Below are 21,296 nucleotides of genomic sequence, written 5' to 3' on the forward strand. Positions count from 1 at the left end.
GCTACTAAACGTTGACATATAGTGCTTAGTGAAGAAAATCCAAAAGTTTCCAAAGAATGCATGCTTACACTCCATTCACACAAAAACATTTATAAATATGAATTTTTTGCACACTTTAACATCCCATAAAAATGTGGGATGCTACATTAATCAATCTTGATGTAGACAAGCAAAACACCAGACACGAAATCAATCGTGTATGCATGTTCTACCACTACCATTAGAGGGAATATAAATATTACCACGTTGAATATTTACACAGAACATCGAACTTTCTTTGAATTTCCAACAGGACACTAGAGTTTATTTTATTTGCTGATGGACACTGTCCCTAGTTCATTTCTAGTATCTTGCAGAAAAATAAAACCAACTCCAGTGTCCATATACCACACAAGTTCGGGTGTCCTGTTGCAAACTTTCACATATAAATATTACCACACTCCAATTGAAATGTTATAAATATCCAACCGGCATTTTAGAACCAAATCAAATTGTTTTACTGCAAAGGTAACATAAGATGAACCGGAGTTCTCTGAAATCACCAAACGACAGTTACAACCACATGAGAACAAATTAAATAAACCAAATAAGAAGTTTGCTAAAGAGACCTAAGCTCTCTCTGCCTCTTATCTCAGACATGAACCCAAACAGAAAGCTATGAGCCTAGCTTGTCAAGAACCTCATCGCCGAATCTTTGCGCGTATACGGTCAGCATCCATTTCAATGGTGCAGGGCACTTTATTGAGCCAAGCATATTGTCCATCCCCACCTGCAACTTCGCTACCTGCAGGTACACCGAACATATCATTAACTAGAACTATTTCAGTGACTGCAAATGCACCAAAAGAAATCACCGGAACATGTAGCTCTAGAAGCAAGGCGTGACGTACTGAAGTAGAAGCAATCCCTTCCTTCTTCTAGGCAGTAGGGAGGACCCATGACATCGAGTACCGCACAAGGCGACACGCGTTGAACAGTGCAGGTTTCCCCATCCTCTGGGTACAACACTACAATCTTTGACGTGGCATCAAAGATGGCATCAGTGTTCAGCTTGGCCAGATGAGCACCTGTGTTTTTAGTTCAGAGGGGATAACTTTAGTATCTACTAACTATGATCAGCAAGGCTTTGTGGAGATTGTTATATACTGACCATTTGGCATTCTTTGTGACCTGGTTGCTAGCAGAAGAAGCCATGACCCAGTCATATGACTTTATGTGCATGGAACCAAGCAGGATCTTGCAGAACACGGTCATCCCAGGGTGGTCATGGAGTGGGATCACAGCAGACTGCGGAAAGCAGAAGACACCGATCTATGGAATATATTTTATTACATGAATCCGTTCAAATTCAGTTCGAGTAGAAGTTGCAAAATTTTGTAAGATCCAATCATGAAAGAATAAAAACTTGATTTACCAAGAGCGTGGGAGAATTTGCGAAGTGCAGATACGTGACTTAGGGATGGTCTTTGGGACTTGTTGTAAAGTACTTCATGGTTGCATGGAGGCCAATATCCTGTAGGGTCGGCTATCTGCATGCACAAGTATAAACTTGTAAATTGTGGAAATTGATGGACTACATGATACCAAATCATCTAGTGCAAGTGCACAACTTCCGAACTGATCTACAATGAGATTGTGATGGTAGGAAACTATGTACGTTCCGAAATGAGTGTTATATCACAAAAAAAAATCAAGAAAATTGTATGTGTTTCTAGTCTTAATATCATGGACACAATGGATGTAAATGTGTTCCATGCACAAGTGCAGTTCACACATAAAGCTGTACGGATTGATGAATGCACTGTAGGACACAATGCCATAAAGCATGGGGGTGGCCGCCGCGAAGACATCCCTAGAGATGTCAGATCTTCTGGATTGCGCTTGTTGTTGAATTTGTTGGTGTTGATGCCACGCTAGAGGACATATAGTCACATAGATGGCCAGATGGGTTGATTTGACTGCGTGTTGTCTCCTTTTTTATGATGAAGATGCTACTGAGGACCCAGACTTGCCAGCAACCTTGCTCCCTTGTAGCGGCATCTCTGTAGCAGCTTGAATTCAACCTAACAGAACATATAATATGTATCAATAAAGGAATGTTTTCGCCAAAAAAAATAAAGGAATGCTAATGTCATGCAAGGTTGTATTAGAACTCACAAAACTACTTAGGGATAATGGTGGCACGTTTGGTTCTCTCGGTTACTAGGCTCACCTTGTCATATTGAACGACGTTAGCCTTGGTAGGGATATGGCGATAGAGAGGATTTAGCTCACTTGGCCGTGCTAAGAAAACCTCAAATGCTTAGGCACTGAAGCAGCCAACAAGCAAACAAAGCACCTTGATTCTTGCCCAGCGGCTAGGAGACGCCAGGGCTAGTAGCAAGGGATCAAAATATCTCCTGCGATCACATGATTGAGTGGAATAAGAGGAAAGGTGACTGGGGTGGATGCAAATAAGAGAGACCGGGGTTGGGGTATATATAGAAAGAGGGGAAGAGTATACTCTACGGTGATCTATAGAATAGCTTATTTTGTGGTTAGCCCATCCAACGCACTAGAATAGTTACAATAACTTGAATGGTTTCAAACAATAATGTAGTTGACTTACTAGAATTGATATGTCCATTCTTGTATGTCGTAATTTACTATAAATCGATTGTACCATAATTTGGACTAGGAGTTACCACAATTATTTAGTATTAAGATATTTTTTGGGGGTAAATTATGGTACAATCGATTTATAGTAAATTACAATATTTAGGAATGGACATATCAATTATAGTAACATTGTTGTCGGAAACCATTCAAGTTATTGTAACCATTCATATGTGTTGGATGGGCTGACCACAGTATAATCTATTCTATAGCCGATCATAAAGTATACTCTCCCTCTATATCTATTTATCTATATATATGTATGTATGTATATTCAGTACCTGGGTACGGAATTCCCACATACACCGCGACCGAGCGTCCCCAACCACCCCAGGATCTTTTTGTCGGCCCACGCATGGTGTTTTTCGTGGGCCCACCGCCCACGAGCGACACCCTCCTGTGACTTCACAATGGTAATTTCGCTCTGTTCACTTTAGCTTATCAGCCGACTTATCAGCCACCGAACAGTATTTTTCTCTCACAATAAATCAATTGTTTCAGCTTTTCAGCTGGTTTATAAGTCCAGCCGGACAGAACTAGCTGCCGGCTTTGTGTCAGAGCTGTCTGCTTATATGAAAAAACAAAACCCAAACTGGAAAAAAGTTGTAGGCTCTTCTTTGTGTCTGTCCGGGAATAATACATTGGATTCAACAACTGAATGAATACACGATAGCAGACGCCGCGTGATCGGAAAATTTTATCCGTGCGAGGCTGCGACAGATAAAAGGTATACAATATCTCAGTTTGCGACTAGAGGAAAAATATAGTACACGTTTGCATCTCACGAATGGTATTTGATCGGATGACACAGGGCAACAAGAAGAAAAATATGCTGGTAAACCAAAAATAAGTCAATAACATCTTCAGGATGCATAACGATGAGATGCTTTGCAATAGGATCGAAGATAACGATGTAACATGGGTCTCTTTATCGATCTCTTTTTTAATATATACATGACATCGTTCTCTTCGATCATATTGCAAAGCATCTCATCATGCATCGTGGAGATGCACCCTATGCACTCAATACACCAATACCAACATCTCCAGTTCTTCAGGCAGCCTGGGATAGAGCACCAGAATGCAGCTGCCGTAACCACTGCCAATGGATCGGACACACCATCGTAATCAGTGCCTACAAAGGTGATCAACAAGAACGAACAAGCTTTTTTAGATACCAGGTTTTCGCATGGTATACAATTTTGAACAATATTACTTTAATTTTTTAAACCAAAATATCTAAAATTTACACTAGAGATGAATTGTGAGTTAAATTTATAAGATAACTTCAATATACGTGAAACATGAAACAAGAATTTTGCTCAAATCAACTAATATCAATTATATGATTAAGATTATTACTGCAGATGAATGCATACGAGCATGCAGCTACACAACCAACAACAAATTTCTAATTAGCTATCATAAATTTAGTGCAGACAAATGCCCACATGCATGCGGGCAGCTACAGATAGCTTCATGTTTAAATGACTATACCACCACTATCAGTATCACTGCAAGACTGTAACTCCATTCCATGCCAGAGGACAGCACGGCGAGCAAGCACAGTGCCCCAATAGGTTACATGGACAAAGCAAGAAATCTGCCAAGAAACTAGTCCACCAAAATTCAAGCAAGAAATCTGCGAAGAAACTAGGCAACTAAAAATTCTAAACAAGTTCTGAACCCACAATACTTATGAGCCATTGGTCGTATCAATTAACCTCATCATACGGCTCTTCATCGTACAGTAACAATCTTGCCTGTTTTCCCCCTAACAACTAGTCGCATCTCAACAATTGAGTAGAATTAAAAGAACTCCAGAAGCTAGGGTCATAAAAGCTACCTTTTGACTTGCTGGTCACAAACGCATCAGCCTAAGCACTGTGTTTCTACCTTTCAGGTTGAACACCAAACACCCACCAACGGCCAGCACAACTAGGGATGGCAACGGGGCAGGTCGAGCCGGGTGAAGTTTCCGCGGATCCGACCCCAAAACCCGAACAGTAAACCCGTCCCAAACCCGAAACACCAATTGGGTGGAAATGCTGCCCCGACCCCGAAACATGCGGGTGCCCGAAACCCAGCGGGTCCCCTAACACCAGCAGGCGAGGGGCGCAGGCGGCGCGCGCGGCCGAGGGGGCGGCGGACGTGCGGTGCGGGGAGGGTGCAGCGGATGGGCGGAGAGGGAGGGGGCGGTGCGGGGAGGAGGTGACGGATGGTTGGAGAGGGAGGGGGTGGACGGGCAGAGAGGTAGGGGGTGGCGGACGGCCGCAGAGGGAGGGGGCGGGGGCGGAGAGAGGAACCAAGGGAGAAGGAGGGTGCAGCGCGGGGAGAGAGGAAGGGGGCAGCGCTCAAGGCCTCGGGGGCGAGGGGCGTGGGCGGACGGCGCGGGCGGCAAGGGGCTCGGACGGCCGGCGGGGCGCGGCGAGGGCGGTCGACGTGGGACGCTCGCGGCGAGGGCGATCGGCGTGGGACGCTCGCGACGAGGGTGGCCGGCGGGGGGGCGCCGGCGGCGCGAGGGCGGCCGCCGAGGGGCAGCGCAGGAGCCTGGAGATGGATTTGGGGTGCGGCGCAGGTAGACGGATAGAGTGGGGAGTCATATAGTTAGGTTTTTGTTGGGTTGGGTCTAATTGTTGGGCTGAATTGTACATTGCGGGATCCCGCGGGTCACCCGCTAGAGGAATTGTATATGCGGCCCCGCACCCGCCATGGGTTAGGTCCCCAAACCCAAGACCCGCGGGGGGAATTCTGGACCCACCCCTGCCCCCGTCGGGTCTGAAACCCGCGGGTCTTAGGTGCAGACCTGCCCGATTCCCATCCCGAAGCACAATGAGGAGCAGTGCCCACAAACCACCGCACGCAGCAGCCAAAAAATATTCTAACATACCAAGCCACTAAAAATTTAATCAAACAACCATGCTATCCATAATACGATTGCCTAATCACCTAAAAACACTAATTCCAAAAGAATATCTGAAAATAACCAAATCAGAAGGATGTCATTCATCGGTTTTACATGAATCACCACAGGTAAAATGTAGGGTATAAAAAGTGGAATAATCTAACCCTTAGAATAGAATTGTAGTCTCTGGTGCCGACAGGAGGGATCCTGCATACCTTGTGATTGTTGATGCAGGATGGAGCGATTTGCGGCTGGAACTGTTGGCAAGTCCGCACTCAATCTCCAAAATACCCACTGTCCTCCTTGACACTATAGCTCCAATGCCCATGGCACAAGGCACAACTCCCTGGACCAAGTTCAAGTGAGCAACAGCTTGTCAGTAATTAACTAAAAACCACATTTAGCCAAAAGCAGATGCTAAAACTCTGCATAAACAGAATTCCGTAGCATGCCATGCAATTGGTAGATTCTGTATATACATTTGAGATACAAATTTGCAAGCTTAAGAAAGCAGCACTATGCATCCGCGAAAATGTCAAGTTCAGAGAAATAGCCAATATTCAAAGTTCAGGCCACAATGCAAGGTGTTTTGGCCTTTCTAGGTACACTTTTGCTATGTATCTAGACATAGTATATATCTAAGTGTATATCAAAAACTATGTACCTAGAAAAGTTAAAACGAATAGTAATTTAAGACGGAGGAAATACCACTGTAAGTGCCACATTTCCATTTCTATGGATACCATTGTAAGTGCCACACTTCCCTATACTTTTCGTGCCTCTTAAACCCCGACCACACATAAGAAATGACTGTGAAACAAACAACATCGTTCACATAGGAAAGGTGATAAATAGAGGATGCAAATGAGTGACCAGGTACGGGTCGGGTGAATATATGCGTAACTGGTAACTACATGTCCTTTGGGCTGGGGCTGTGGACAACTCTAAGTGTTCCATTCATGTGGGCAAGAAACACCAAGAAAAACTTGGTGCTTATGATTTTGTTTACTGTGTATATATTGATTAACCATATTAAATTCCGCTCTATCACCCTATATCTTGAAGATATTATGTTTCTTATGTTGAAAAAAATGACGCTTCCCTTGCCCAATATCCTTTCCTTATGGTTAATCAATATCCTTTAGTGTTTCTTGACATGACACCCAAATGCTTGTTAGTTTGCACTAATAAGCTGACAGTGCTGCCATCGAGTACATTGATGTCCATTAGTGTTGCCATCACACCCAAATGCTCGACTAATAAGCTGACCGTGCACAAGGTCGCGCTCGCCAGGTCGTTCCGACGAACACTTCCCCCGGTGTTCGTCGAGCGTGGAAGCTCCTGAGCGTGCTGGACTGGCTCATGGCAGTCCAGGGCTAGCTCTAGCGAGCGCGAGGTTATAGGGAGCAGGAATGCAGCTGCAAGGAACCAAACATACCCCATGCCTCCCCGCCGGCGTTGCTTAGAACTCCTTGCAGCAAAAGGACAAAAACATGCTCGTTTTTCACAGCGACTGCTCAGAGAACAAAAGCTTCAATTTGTCATGCATTAGTTTAGAGGTAAGACGAGAAATCGGCACTGATGCATCCAGCGATGCATCTAGCATCAAAAGTTGCCGGCCGCACGCAGCCGCATGAAGAACCATAAAACTAGTCAATAGCATCCAGACATATCAACGTAGAAAAGTTCACAGAAACGTACAAAAGATTGAAAGCAAACTGCACATTGCCAGTAAACTCTGTCCCAAAATACACAAGATTTCACTTATTCTAAAGAATAGACAGGATTTTATTCGGTGTACCAGATAACCACGCCTTTATTTGACTACAAAACAAATAATACATTGACTCCAGGTCTGGACTCCTGCCGCATCCATCGAACAAGAGGGAATGGGCATAATAATAAGTCCCAGGTTTATAATGAGTGCAAGTGATTGTGCCATCATCAAAATAGGCATTTTGTACAACATATGTAGTGCCGTGTGGGTGCTCAGAAGATGAACACAACACTGTCATGGACCCTGGCCTTCTGGTTCTGAGCGACACATTCAGAGATCCACATCAGGTTCCTTATCTCCTGCTCGCGTAGCCTGATGTAAGCGAAGAAGACACCGTAGTGGAACTGCAAGGCAAGAAAAGATTCGTTAAAAGATAGCACCACGAATGAGCTGATAGCTGGGAGAATAGCTCTGAATTTCCAGGAGCAAGTTCGTAATAACAGAATGAAGCAACTCTTATAACGTATCTGAAGCGGAAAAATATACCTGCTGCTCAAAGGACAAGCATAGCCTTCGCACTTCCTCCTCATAGAAGGCCTTATCCAACATCTGGCTTTCTCCATATGAAATCCTGGAAAAAATAGACTGGTATGGTGGATACTTCTCCATTGCACCACGCACCTGCATGATTAACAAGCACAAAAAAAAGTGTTATTGCAATCGAATTAACAGAGCAAACCCATGCCATGTGTACTGCAGAAGCATTCCATCTTGAAAGACAACAGGTTTTCAGAGAGAAAAGACCTACATGTTGCTGTCTGAGATTTAAAAAAAAATCCTCCTAAGATGAGCATGAGATCAAGAGGCAGGTGCAAAGGTGTGTAATTTGTTATAAAGCAATGTATATATGTTATTAACACATTATATCCTGAGGCATTTGGATCCCAATTTCTCCTTATCTAAACAGGCCCTAGAAAGACAGTCCACAGTAACAAAATTACAATTAACACTAAGAAGATATTCATAACATGACACCAAAGAAGAAAAAATAAAATCCTTAACAGCAAGAAATTGATGACTGATTAATAATATATTAATATATGTTCATTAAACTGATGAATGCTGACACAAAAAGCCAAGACATAGGTACTCTGGCATATGATGATCAAACTCATATGGCACTTCTGAATAGACTCTGCGCAACACTATTGCATATTTTCATCTAAGCATGTAAAGAAAATCCAAAAAGAACCACATTATATTACCATCATTAATGCGTCGGACTAACCAACAAGCCCATGCTGCTGACATAGACTAGTCAGAAAAGCAAGTTCGACATATGACAGTTCCATGAACACCATTGTTTTTCCATTTTCAAGATGAAACCCTTAGCCTAGAACATTTTGTTTCAATAAGCTACAGAGTCGTTTAGTATCGCTGGTTTTTTTCACTCAAACATACCTCTTTTACTAATAAACACTAATAAGAACACAATATAAATTGCTTACGGATTAAAAATAATTCAGACTATAGCAGGATGTGCTTTAACAAAGTAAACAATAATACTGCATGATTAGAGGTAAACCTGGTCAACATCTTCACAGACAGCCAGTTCCTCATGACCATATGGATACCTGGGGGACGTCCAAATATTAGAATCACGTGAAAAACATGCACATATACTGACAAAAAGTACCATTAGTGTTGCTTTCAAAGAAAACGTACAATAGACCAAAGTTGGAGTACAGCTTCCTGCGGTCATCTCTTGTCAACTCAGTCCCAATACTGAAACAAAAAACATAGAAATCAGGACTCTGCGTTAAGGCAACCGTGCATGTAAAACTGAAAGATGCAAAGTTAGAAATGCAAAACTCAGCACTGTACCTGTTTATTGTAATGTTAACAGCTCTTCTGTCGGCTTCAAATGAAAGGATATCACACATAATCTCAGCTGTAGCACCACCTAGTTTCTATACAAAAAATAATAATAATAATTAAAAAGGAAACAAAGAAAATGATTAAGAATAACATCATTCAAAACCACTATATTTGAGTACTGTACCTGGCAAAACTTGTAAAAATCCTCAAGATATGCTTTGTACAGAGTGTTCCTCATAATCTCGATATTCATGTCATCCAGATCCTAGAAAATATACCAAGGCATCCTCTGTTATGAAAAAAAAAATAGAGAACGAAGATGCATTTATATTTATTGGAGCACAAATGATCAGCTGCAGTTTTTTACCTCAGATGTAATGCACTCTGAGAAGTAAGGAGCCAAGGGTGTATCGACTAGAACCAATCTATAAAGCTCACGCATGTTTTGAGCAACAGCAAGTGATGCAATACTATTGATCAAGAGGGCGAAACAATTAGCATTCTGAGTATTGTCACATCTCTTCAATAAAAAACAAGGGACAGAAACAACAATAATACCTGTCAAACATGCCCAATGGGTGGCATTTCTCCAACAGTTCATTAACATCTCTCTCATGCAATGTCCCAGTTACAATAAGGACAACATTATCAATCATATGCCCGTACCTGTGAAAAACATTATACTGTCACAATCAAACTACTGCACTAGAGCAGGAAATCTAAACAAGTGTAGAGGGGGAATATATAGAGGAAGCACCCAAACAGTACTTGGACACTTACGTTATATACTGCAAGAATGTAGATAGTGGTTCAGTCGCCTGGCACAGCATGTGCTTGTACTCATCAACCAGTTTAAGAGTGCACTTTTCCACAATTGTTGTTGTGTGCAGGGGAGAAGGCTCTGCAGTTTACCAGAAATAAGTTCTCAGTACAGTAGTATATCATAAAAATGCATTGAAGAAGCATATGCTGCAAAATATTATTCTGAACACAATTGCCAGTGCGAAGTTGAATCGACACAAAATTCGGTTGATCAGGCAGGAATTCTGCCATTGTTATTGAAAGAAAATATATTGAGTGCAACATACCCTAGTCTAGTACAGCATTCAAAATTTACGCATGGCATAACCATGGTTGGGACAAGAGGAGCTATATGTCAACCTTCTAGTGTGACAGACAGAAAAATTGAAAGGGTATAGACCCCTAAGCAACTAAATATCACATCCTCTATACGCAGAAAATGAAGCTCATACTAGAAAGGGCTAAAAATGCAGTTTGCAAAACCTATAAAATGATATCAACTAAATTCCAGCGAGTGGCATATTGCCAAGCCCCAGGCAGAAGCAAAACATGATGACTAAACAGGTTTTGCTGATTCAATTGGCCCACAGCACAAGTGGATTCTAGAAAATAAACACTAAGCGCCTGATCCAACTAAATGAATTCTTGAGGCAGGTTGCGTAGTGGTTTACAGGCATCACAGCAGGACTAAGCTAACCTGCAGGACTTTGCTTGAGCTTCAGATGCTCACATTAATAGAACATATCGATACAGAATGAAGGCTTGGATACGGTATACCTAACTAGACGACACGAACAATCTGTTCAATCGACCAATTAATGGTCTCGCCATACAGGGACCTAGTGGGCTTATGCTAGAAGTTGAAAATTCAGATAACTAGCAAGCGATCTGGACTGACGAGCTTCCCCTCCGAGATCCGCGAATGAAGGGGACAAAAGGACACAACAATGCTCGGAATTCTAGCTCGAGAACGAGCCCTGCTAGTAGGGCTACCCCGAAATCCCCAACCGGGATCCCAATTCGCGGGGGGCAGATCACGAATCGCGGTGCCCCAGCATTACCAGCGTGGATTCCGATTGAGAAAAAGGAGCACACGGCATCGGCAGCTCCCAACCCCACCGCACCCGAAGCCGAGGGAGGCCGGAGGAGGATCTCACCGTTCTGGAGGTAGGGCCCGTACTCGGTGGCGGTGAGGTGCATCTTGATGTCGTCGAGGGTCTCGCACTGGCAGAGGTTGTTGTAGTCGGCGGCGGTGAGGAGGCCCGAGCGGTTCCCCCGCACGATGGCCTCCAGGAACCCGTCGTGGATGTTGAACGACAGCATCTCCCACCCGTACATCTTCGCCGCCGCCTGCTCCGGCTCGCTCCCCGGAGACGAGAGCTTGGTCGGGGGTGGCGCGCGGCGGGGGCGGTGGCGGGATCGGGAGGGAGAGGCGGGGAGGTCGTCGCAGATGAGATCCGGGAGGTGGGGTCGCGGTCGCGGCGCTGATGTGGTGGGAGAGTTTTTATTAGAAGGGACTCGTTGCCGCAGCAGAGCTTGTGAGATCCGGGCGTGGCACGTCGGCCGCGTCTCCTCCGTCTCAGTCTCACTTTCACAGTTCGTTTCGGGGTTGATCTGACGGTGCACGAGGGCGTGAAAACTGTTTACTGCCCCAACCAAAGTTTTTTACCAAAGTGCTCAAAGGATTTTACACAGAGTCGGGAATTAAGTGGAGAAACTGATATTTTTCTTCAGAACTCATGGAACGATTACAAAAATCATGTAACCACATCAAAGTCATAGTCGTTAGTTCGGTGTATGCCACGATATGGGTTCCCTAAACTTGCCTGGCCGAGCTTTAATATTTACCGAATTGCCAAAGAGATTGTTCGTTCCAATCCGATATTGCTCTAATCATTATTTGTTTGGTTCATTTGCACCACCAGACTAATCTCTACTTGCTTCTCTGTCTCATACTTTGACCGACAATAAAGTAATTTTCTTTAGCACTAACAATTCACCGTGCTTATTGACCATTGTTATGCTATTAGCCACACCATCGCAGCACACCGCTAATGGAGCCAGCATGGTTACAAATTAACTATCTAGTACTCCCTTTTATCTCCAAAACAATGCAATTTTAATTTTATCTAAGTCAAATTATCTTACATTTGACTAAGTGCTTAGAGAAAGATGCAACCATGATTGCATATGTCTGGATGCTTGAGTCCGATGTTTGCAGTTTCCAACTTGTTATAATTCTTTTCGGCTGCCAAAGGTGAATATATTGGGTTACCAAATTGTAATACTATCGGTAATTAAGATGGCGTTTAGGCAAATTTGTTTATCACAATTCGCAACTTCATGCAGTTAGATTCAGTTAAACCGAGGATTAGAAAGAAACATATAGAAGAAACAGAACATATGTGCAGGGTATTGTACCTCGTCTGTTTGTCAAGGTACCATTGATTCCACCTCTATACTATACTCCCTCCATCCCGCAAAGAATGTTATTTTAGGTTTGTCCTAAGTCAAACTGTTTTAAGTTTGACTGAGTTTACAATGAATTGTATCAATATTTATAACAATAAATAGGTATGCTATGAAAATATATTTCATAACAAATCTAATGAAACTTGTTAGACATCAAAAGTATTGATATATTTTATATAAATTTGGTCAAATATAAGATTGTTTGACTTAGAATAGAACAAAAGGATACTTTTTTCAGGATGGAGGGAATATGTTTTATCCTTGCGTTCAACACTTGTCCACAACACGGTCTGTTGAACGTGCACCTCCGCTACCTTTCTGATCCAGCCGCCTGCTGTGGTGCATGCCGCAGTGGGGTAGACTGGACTAGAGCAGAGGAGAAGTCGCTTGTTCATGTTGGGCTGAATTACGAAGCAAGGAACGTGAACATGATAGTATGAGTAATGCGTTGACAGAAAGTGAATAGTTTGGAAGAGTGCAGTCTGTCTGTGTCTGTATTATTGAGCCTTATTAATTGCGACTTTTCAAAAAAATTAATTTTGAGTTTTCAACTTGTTGAAAATTTAGGATTGGGAAAAGAAAATAACAGTGGAGTACACCATGTTACATTAATCAATTGGGCAGGCTTACTTTTAGAGTTCAGACAAACACTTAGTTATTAAGCTTGTATGGGTGAAGGGTTCTATTGGGCATGAGCCCTGAAATATAAACTTGACAGTCACGTTAAAAAAAAGAAAAATTAGTTTTGTAGCACTGAAAGATCGCGACTTCGGAAAAATACCATCGAAAGACCTTGCCACCGTAAAATACCATTGACAGTTACAAATGTTAATTGAAAATATCATTCCATTACATTTTATTCACTGAAAACTTCATCTCTTTGACTAATAGACCAACTTAAAATGACAATCCTACCCTTCTTATCCTTTGAAGACCATAGAGGGGATCGATCCTTCTTCCAGTCAGCCTTATACTACCGCTCGTCTCCTCGGCGAACTCCTCCCGCACTACTCCGCGGTGCCGCCGCTCCTCACCCACCGGCGACGCTACCCCTCGCTGGCTTTCCCCAAAGGCGACGCCACCTCCCTGCGAGCTATCCGCTGGACGTGCCGCCTCCCTCGTGCGCGAGCACAAGCTCCACTCTTGAGGATAGGGCGGAGGGCTGTGCGCCACCCCCAATTTGCATCAATTTGAGACCTCTCATGTAAGACCGTAAGACTAGTTTGGTTGTGGATTTTTTAAGACCATGCTGGATTGGTGGTTCCGTATTATCTTTTGGGATCAAGACATGAGTGCAGAAGTTTATCGTTATCAGTTTTCTTGCCGTATCATCTGGAACTAGCTTCAATTGATGCTATCATGCCGTGCTTCGGGGCGGCAGGCACCACAACTGTGGGCAGCGCAATGACGGGCACCTTGAGCCCAGACGTTGGCACGGCGCGGAAGGGCAGGCCCATGGACAGCGCGGCGGCCGGCCTTGTGTCACCGTCCTCTCATCGTCTCATTCCTAGCCCTATATGATCTGCAGAGTGTTTTCTGGTTCCGGGCTGAAAGGGTTAGGGGTATTTTTGTCTTGGTTAACACCGTTTGTGTAAAAACTAACGGAATGCTAATTTCAGTTTGAGTTTGCAGCTTTCGCTAGTATTTTACGGGGCTGAGCTCTTTCGATGGTATTTTATGGAAGTCGCAATCTTTCGGTGCTATATTTTCCCTTAAAAAATCATTCTTATATACAGTATGTATTGAAACTGATCGAGGACTCGGTTTGTACTTTACTTCTAACTACTAAACATGTCCTATACAAGTGTGAAATATAATGTGCCACATCAAAATCTCTTTGATGAAGAATCCTTTGTGCAGCTATGAAGATCATTTTTCCATACTAAAGCTATGTTATAGAATGGGTAAACTTTGTGCCAACGGAATGAGGTTCCAAACACCTTTCTACAAAAGAATGGTATCTCCCTGTCCTGTGTGTAACAAGTGATTTCATCAAAGATTGATATCAATATGTATTTTTTATAACGGATTGTTAACACTTTATTTTGGATATCCTTTCTCCAATACAATATATGGATGAGAAAATTACACTCTGGCATTTGTAACCATTCGAAAACAAGAGAAGAAAAAGTCACTGATGGAATCTTCGTTTCTTCCTTGGTGAGAAAAGACACTAAAATCCTTTGTTTTGCTTCTTAAGACGTTGACATATCGAGTAACCTCCTTTTGTTGAGATGTAGGACGACCTGAAAGTAGTGTCGACTAGAAATTGTCTGGGCAAAAAGATCATTTTGCTGCATTACTTATCCTGAAAGCACACTAGACTGCTTGACTCTATCCGGTTCTCTTACTGAGGATTGCCGGCACCTTTTGTTATGCGGAGTTTTGCAATATTACTTTTGCTTTCAGAATCTTTTTGGTGCTATTCTGCACAAATAATGAAAAGAGTAACCTTGTACCATGGAAAAATGGATGGCACTGAACTTCTTCATGCATCAGTGCATCAATCAGGTCAGTTCCATGCATGGTATTGGTATGAAGCGATTTTGTGATCTGGTAAATTTCACCCATTTAGGTCCATCCCAACCTCTCCTTTTTACCCTGCACACGAGCATGAAATAACATCTCTCTACATTTGTAGACGATGGACCAAAGATCTGCCCTGTCCTATTAATTCACATGCCCAAAAAGAGCCCATTGATCACCTTTAATATAGTCATCAAGCAACTAACAACATACTCTACACATAGTTCATACAATTACTGGGTTCATATGACAATAACTAATGCCCACACATAGTTCATACAAGAACATATGAAGCAACTCAACCAGAGCCTGCACCAAATCGTCGTGCGAAGATCTCATCCTGCAAGCTCAAAAGGTATTTCTGCTGTCGCTCACTCATACCACTAATGTCCATACTCATCACTGCAGAGTCTTGAATCCGTTGTCTTAACTCAAGATCTTTTTCCTTTAGTTCAATCTTTCTATTCTCCAGTTCCATTATCTGATCATGGCGCTCTTTCTTTCTATCCTCTTTGAAGGTTTCGAACTCTCTCTTCTTGGCCCACATATTTTCCAACGTTTCCACGTACTGGGCCTTTGCAACGAGACCTTCCTCTTCATCATCAGCGCGGCTTTCATCGCTTCCAGGAGTAGACGAACCTGGACTTGCGGTGGCGCTTGTCTTCTGTCTTTTGTGGTTGAAATTCTTGGCTCCACTCTTTCGCGCGGCGGACACCATAACATCTAAAAGTGCCAGATCTTCCTCAACTTGTGTACTTCCAGATTGACTTTCCTCCGAATCGCTTTCTAGGTTGCGGTCGCTAACCAAGTCCAGAAAACTACCCATTGGACTACCCATCAGAACAACCTACACATTGAGAAAAAAAAGGGAACAAGTATAATGACCAAACAAATTACCGATTCTCAGTAGTATCACTTCTAATTACCATAACCAAAACAAAATTGTATAGTTGCGTCAATTCTAAACTTAACCAAACAAAATCATTCCATTGCATCCATTCCTAGCTTAACGAAACAGAATCGTTTCATTGAATCTATTCACAGCTTAACAAATACTGTAAATCCAAAACCTTCCCCCATCCATGCCGTCTCCCCCTGCCTCTGCCATCTGTAGCCGCTCTCTGCCTGCCAGGCCACCTCCTTCCCCTCCGCGCTCTCTACCTGCCCGGCCGCCTCCCTCCTCAATCCCTCTTCCCTGTCGGCCTCCCGACCCAGGCTCCACACAGATTCGCCTCCCTCCCGGTCGCCTCCATCCAATGCTCCCCCTCCTCCACGACCGCTCGGAGGCAACGCGGTGCGGTGGGGAGCGATTGGCGGCGCGGCGAGATGCGGTTCGCGGCACAGCCGGACGCCGGCCCCCCGCGCCACCTCTCCCCTCCGGATCCGGCAGCAAAAAGCGTAAGGGGGGCAGCGGCGTACCTGGCGGCCGTGGCGGGACGAGATCTCCGAGGTCCGACTCCGAGCGGCGCAGCGGTTGCGATTTTGCAAACCTAGCGAGTGGCGGAGTCAGATGTGCGAGGGAGGGGGGAGGGCCGGGGGTGGGGAGCAGATAGGGAGCGCCCGAGAATAGCGAGGACGCGGGAGCGCGCGGGGGTTTGCTCGGTTTCGCTACTTTTTTGGGAGTTGCAGGACGCTGGCGCGCGTGTTTGGCTCGGTTTCGCGCTCTCGCTACTTTTTTGGAGGCTGTTGGAGTTGCACAAGCAGCATCAGAAAACGAGCTTCCCCTCCGACGATCTCCTGTCCTGTTGGCGTTTGGATTGATGCCAACCGCCGGCAGGCCAAATTTTAGCCGTTGACCGTGGGCAAGCGTTGCGTTTGGATCAATGCCGCGATTTGGCCGCCAAATATTGGCCGGCCGATGGTTTGGCAGGGTCAGCAGCGGACTGCATCCAAACGTACCCTACATGACCTGATCAGTGAGCAGTGATCACCATCCAGATCGATCATTGCCGAATGCGAGGACACGTACGATCTCGATCTGACTTGTGAGCAGAGCAAGGCCTTGCCAGCGGATACCTGTACGGAAGCAGCTCTTTTCCGAAATTCTGAACTCAAATGGATTTCTTGTTGAGATGGGCTGAAACAGAGCTGAACAAATGTAGCAAATTGCCATGACAACTATACTGCTATCTCTATGTTCCTTTTAGAATGCACTATCTATATATGCTTATGAATACAGCAATATCAATTTCTATCCTCTTCCGGTCCGATACATCACTTTTGCACCGATTTTATTACACAGCAAAATGGGGAATAATCAGGGGTGGAGGGGGGGGGGGGGGGGGGGGGGGGGGGGGGGGGGGGTGGGGGGGGGGGGGGGAAAGCAAGCTCGCGCCACTCTCCTGAGAGTCAGAGCAACCTGTCCGAGAGGCTGGGCAGCCGGCGGAAGAAGTTGACGGCCGGCGGCGGCATGGGGTCCCGGAACATCGGGTGTCGCAGGTAGTAGAACCCGCTGGCCACGGCCACCATCTTGGGCGGCATGGCGTAGAGCGCGACGGCCACGGCGAGGCAGACGCCCACGAAGATCCGGCTGGCGCGCGGGTCCCTCCAGCTCACGAGCGCCTGCAGCCGCTCCCCCTGCGCCGCGACGTCGCCCATGACGCGCTGCACGCGCCCGGCCAGCGTGCGGAGCCGCTCGTACCGGAGCCGCAGCACGTCCGGCGGCGGCACCGGGTCGAACTCCTCCTCCAGCTCGTCGCCGTCCACCGTGTCGGCCTGCGACAGCCGCGCGTCCATCCCGGCGGGGCCACGAGGCCGGAACCGGTAGTACCACACGCCGATCATGAACACGTACAGCGACGCCGTGGGGACCACCAGCTCCGGGTACCAGACGAGCACCAGGTAGAGCGCGTGGACGAGCACGGTGGTGGACGGGTTGCGCCACCGCTTGACGCCGTCGAGCCACCGCGCCAGCCCGACGGCCCAGGCCAGCACCCCCATGATGCGGAACCAGTTGGCCTTGGCGCGCCGCACGCTCCACGTGTGCGCGTCCGCGTCCAGCATGTACTTGACAACCTCCGGCCCCAGCGGCGGCTCCGACCGCGCCAGCCACGTGGCCACCGTGCGCACGGCGGCGCCGCGGAGCGCCTCCTGCTGCGCGACGCCGATCGGGCGCAGGTAGTGCATGCGCGGCAGCAGCGGCGACGTGTAGGTGACCCACGTGTCCGGCAGAGCCGCCGGCGACGAGAGCCGCACGGCCAGCCGCACCTCGCCCATCTTCTTCAGCCCCGACCGTAGCAGCACCAGCAGCGGGTACGACGCCGTGTAAACGCGGTTGCTCTCCAGCGTCGACACGCGCACCCGCACCTTGCCGACGCGGTAGTCCTGGCGGTCGTCGCCGGCGCCGGCGAACATGCGCCAGTTGTCGAACACGGCCACCGTCAGCACCGTGCAGGGGTCGTACACCTGCCACGTGTACTGCTCGTTCCACCGCGGGTTCAGGCTGTCGGTCACGGTGCGGGTGCGCACCCACTTCTTGCCGTACTTGGCCACGCAGTAGGCGTCCGTGCACCCCTTGGCGCCGCCTTTCGTCTTCATCGGCAGCAGGCTGCACGCGTCGATGATGCCCAGCTCCAGCACGCCCACCGGCGGCTTCCACAGCTGCTTCGCCGTCGGCCGGTAGTCGCTGCACACGTGCGCCGCCTCGTCCAGCACGTGGTACCCGCCTTCCAGGCACAGCCGGAGGTGCAGCCGCCCGGAGTAGAAGCCCCCCGGCGGGCCGCCGCCATCGCTGCCGCCTTCCAGGTTGAACCACCTCGAAGCCACGATCTGCCGCTCGTCAAGGCGCTGCTCGATGGAGGCCACCGGGATGGTGGCGTGGCCCAGCAGCGCGGGCTCCTTGATCATGGACCGGTCCTCGACGAGCACGACGAGGGTGTCGTCCAGCGGCTCGGACGCGACGAACATGAGGTCCTCGGACCACGCGAACGCGGAGCCGGTGCTGCTCGCCACCGACCGCCGCGTCCGCGCCGACTGGAAGCCGAGCTGCACCTTGACGCGCACGTCGAACGGGAGCCCCGGCGGCGGCGCCGGCACGCGGAGGTCCTGCGCCTCGATCACCGACGCGCGCAGGTACCAGAGCTTGGGCGACTGGTACACCTTGGACCGCGTGTACGCGGCGTACGGCGCGTCCGTGTTCCACGCCTCCGGAAACGCGTCGTCGGCCTGCGTGCCGATCCACACCGCCACCATGATGTCCCCCGTCACCATGCCCGGCTCGCCGCCCTCGAGCCGGTACCACTGCGGCGCCAGCGGGCCGTCCGGCTGGTCCCGGACCGGCACGTCGGAGAGGTCGAAGCACACGCCGCCGAGGAAGGCCTCGGCGGGGGAGGGCGCCCCGCCGTCCCACACGGAGATCTCCAGCGTCGGCTCCGGCCTCGCGTGGCTGATGGCGAACACCTGGTTCCACTCGGGGTTGCCGGTGCCGGAGACGTCGCGGCCGGGCCGCGACCGGAGCGAGTGCGGGCCTGCCTGGACCTTCACGTAAGGGCCCTCGCAGGCGCGGATGCCGCGCACCCGCACCACGCGCACGAACAGGTAGCGCATCGGCTCCACCAGGTCGTACGACGCCGACTGCACCGGCTCCACGGATTCGCCGGCGGACGCGAACCGCCCGGGAATGATGCGGGGCGAGGAGGCGTGGTAATCCGGGTAGCGCACCACGCGGACGCGCTCCGTACTCGACGCCATCCGCGTCTTGCGCACCTCGGGAGGGTACGGATCGCCGCCCTCCGGCTGCGGTACGGGCTCCGGCTCCGGCGGTGGCTCCGGTGGCGGCGGCGTCATTGGCCCGTGCGGCCCGTGCACCGGCGGCGGCATCATGGTGCCGCCATGGGGGCCGTGCGGCCCGTGCATTGGCGGCGGCATCATCATTGGACCGTGGGGGCCGTGCATCGGCGGCATCATCATCGGTGGGTGCATGGGCGCTTCCTCCACGTTAATGATTGGAGGCTGCCCCGCCGGCTGCTGCACCTCGACGGCGGCCTCGGTCGGCGCGGGCATCTCATGGAGCTCCTTGGGCGCTTCCGGAGGGACCTCCGGCGGCGGCGCGTTGTCGGCCTGCTCCGGCGGCTTGTCCTCCGGGGGCGGCGGCGGCCCTTCCGCCGGCTCGTCGTAGTAGTAAATCTTGAGCCCGACCTCGCCGCGGATCCAGCTGAGCAGGCTGCGCTTCTCGAGCGGGAAGTAGACGATGCCCTCCTGGCCGCGGCGCGAGAACTGGGAGCCGTAGATGCGGACGCGGCCGAGGAATTGATTCTTGCCGCCGCCGCCTCCGGAGGGGTTGAAGCGGCGGTCGTGGTAGAGCGAGACGTCGAGCGCCTCGGCGTGCATGTTGGCCGGGTCGTGCACGGCGAAGTCGAGGCGCTCGTGCCACTGCGGGTTGAGGTCCCGCGGCACGGTCCGCGTGCGCTTCCGCTGGCCGTCGAAGTCCACCACCGCGAAGGCGCTGGACGTGCCGAGCCCGTCCTTGGGCACGAGGTCCCGCGCGTCCACCACCTCGACGGCCAGCCTCCGCACCATCGGCGGCGGCGGGCCACCACCGCCACCGCCGGCCGCCATGGGCGGAACAGAGGAAGCAGGGGAAGGTGGAGACGCTGGTGTGGAGGGGGAAAAAAAGGAAGCGAGAAGGCGACGGCGAAGGGAATACGGTTCCTTATGATCGATCGGCGTGGGGGTGGTGGACCGATCGAGTGGTTGCTTTTGCTTTTGTGGGGAGGTAGTGTGCTTTGGAGAGAGGAGAGAATCTGTGCTAGAGTGAGAGAGCCGCGGAGGAAGAAGAAGTTGGTGTCTTTCTTGACGTGGAAGCTCTCACCTTTGGCGCGCGCAGAATCCGATCTGCTCTTCGCCTTCTTTTTGAATGTGCACTGATGCGGTGGTGCCGGCGCTGCGTTCGTTGGCGACTTCCTCCTCCTGCCCTTTTCCTGGCGTTCCCAAAGACAATGCCGACTAAATAACCTCCGTGCATCGTGGTAAGGACTAAAGAGGCTTCCATTCCAAATGCGCTCAGTTCTGTGGTCGGCTGCAGCAGCCTGCCCCATAGTTACATATCAAATCAGTTGGCTAAATTCCCTCTTCGCCCATATCACCATCAATACACGCCGCCCTCCTCCAAGCAATGGTAGGTGCTAGGTGGTGTTAGAATTGCCATGGGGGAGATCATAGATCACCTAATCACCGCCTGTCCTCCACCTCGCGGGTGTTGATCAAGCCAAACAGGAAAAAAGGTGCCTTAGTTTTAGTTTAATGGATGGCCGTTGTCGCATGGAAAAGTAGTAACATGAAGTTGAGAGTAGCTTATGCGGTTATAAAATGTGATACTAACTACTAAAATAGTTGACGTATTTG

At 48.6% G+C, this 21,296-nt stretch overlaps 3 protein-coding genes and 1 long non-coding RNA gene across 4 annotated transcripts; all 4 read right to left on the bottom strand.

Annotated features, from left to right (window-relative positions):
• Positions 1-431: 431 nt before the first annotated feature.
• LOC140222858 (plant cysteine oxidase 1-like) lies at positions 432-2,040 on the bottom strand. The gene is made up of 5 exons (XM_072293983.1): positions 1,996-2,040; positions 1,171-1,311; positions 891-1,050; positions 707-784; positions 432-532 (listed from the first exon to the last, which is right to left on the bottom strand). Exons 1-5 carry the CDS (start codon positions 2,038-2,040, stop codon positions 432-434), a joined length of 525 nt encoding a protein of 174 aa, XP_072150084.1.
• Positions 2,041-7,267: 5,227 nt separating this feature from the next.
• Positions 7,268-11,450, bottom strand: LOC117858656 (probable V-type proton ATPase subunit d). The gene is made up of 10 exons (XM_034741761.2): positions 11,114-11,450; positions 9,936-10,056; positions 9,714-9,821; positions 9,523-9,625; positions 9,340-9,420; positions 9,162-9,247; positions 9,003-9,062; positions 8,863-8,911; positions 7,824-7,958; positions 7,268-7,681 (listed from the first exon to the last, which is right to left on the bottom strand). The coding sequence occupies exons 1-10, from the start codon at positions 11,292-11,294 to the stop codon at positions 7,550-7,552; spliced, it is 1,056 nt and encodes a 351-aa protein (XP_034597652.1). The 5' UTR covers positions 11,295-11,450; the 3' UTR covers positions 7,268-7,549.
• A 3,623-nt stretch (positions 11,451-15,073) lies between these two features.
• LOC117859070 (uncharacterized) lies at positions 15,074-17,216 on the bottom strand. Its single transcript, XR_004641094.2, has 2 exons — positions 16,374-17,216; positions 15,074-15,801 (listed from the first exon to the last, which is right to left on the bottom strand). It is a non-coding gene; the product is annotated as an uncharacterized lncRNA (long non-coding RNA).
• Positions 17,217-17,265: 49 nt separating this feature from the next.
• LOC117859069 (protein QUIRKY) lies at positions 17,266-20,957 on the bottom strand. Its single transcript, XM_034742242.2, has one exon. The coding sequence runs from the start codon at positions 20,508-20,510 to the stop codon at positions 17,304-17,306; it is 3,207 nt and encodes a 1,068-aa protein (XP_034598133.1). The 5' UTR covers positions 20,511-20,957; the 3' UTR covers positions 17,266-17,303.
• Positions 20,958-21,296: the final 339 nt, after the last annotated feature.

This window comes from Setaria viridis, chromosome 5 (assembly GCF_005286985.2).
Source record: "Setaria viridis chromosome 5, Setaria_viridis_v4.0, whole genome shotgun sequence".
NCBI classification, from domain to species: domain Eukaryota; kingdom Viridiplantae; phylum Streptophyta; class Magnoliopsida; order Poales; family Poaceae; genus Setaria; species Setaria viridis.

Coding starts and splice junctions, on each gene's coding strand:
- LOC117859069 (XM_034742242.2), bottom strand. CDS start 20,510: ATGGCGGCCGGCGGTGGCGGTGGTGGCCCGCCGCCGCCGATGGTGCGG.
- LOC117858656 (XM_034741761.2), bottom strand. CDS start 11,294: ATGTACGGGTGGGAGATGCTGTCGTTCAACATCCACGACGGGTTCCTG. Junction 9,063..9,161: donor GTTAACATTACAATAAACAG/GTACAGTGCTGA, acceptor TTTTTGTTTCAG/TATTGGGACTGAGTTGACAA. Junction 7,959..8,862: donor TCTGTGAAGATGTTGACCAG/GTTTACCTCTAA, acceptor TTAATCATGCAG/GTGCGTGGTGCAATGGAGAA.
- LOC140222858 (XM_072293983.1), bottom strand. CDS start 2,040: ATGCCGCTACAAGGGAGCAAGGTTGCTGGCAAGTCTGGGTCCTCA. Junction 1,051..1,170: donor CTTCTTCTGCTAGCAACCAG/GTCACAAAGAAT, acceptor CATCTGGCCAAG/CTGAACACTGATGCCATCTT. Junction 533..706: donor CATTGAAATGGATGCTGACC/GTATACGCGCAA, acceptor TGGTGATTTCAG/AGAACTCCGGTTCATCTTAT.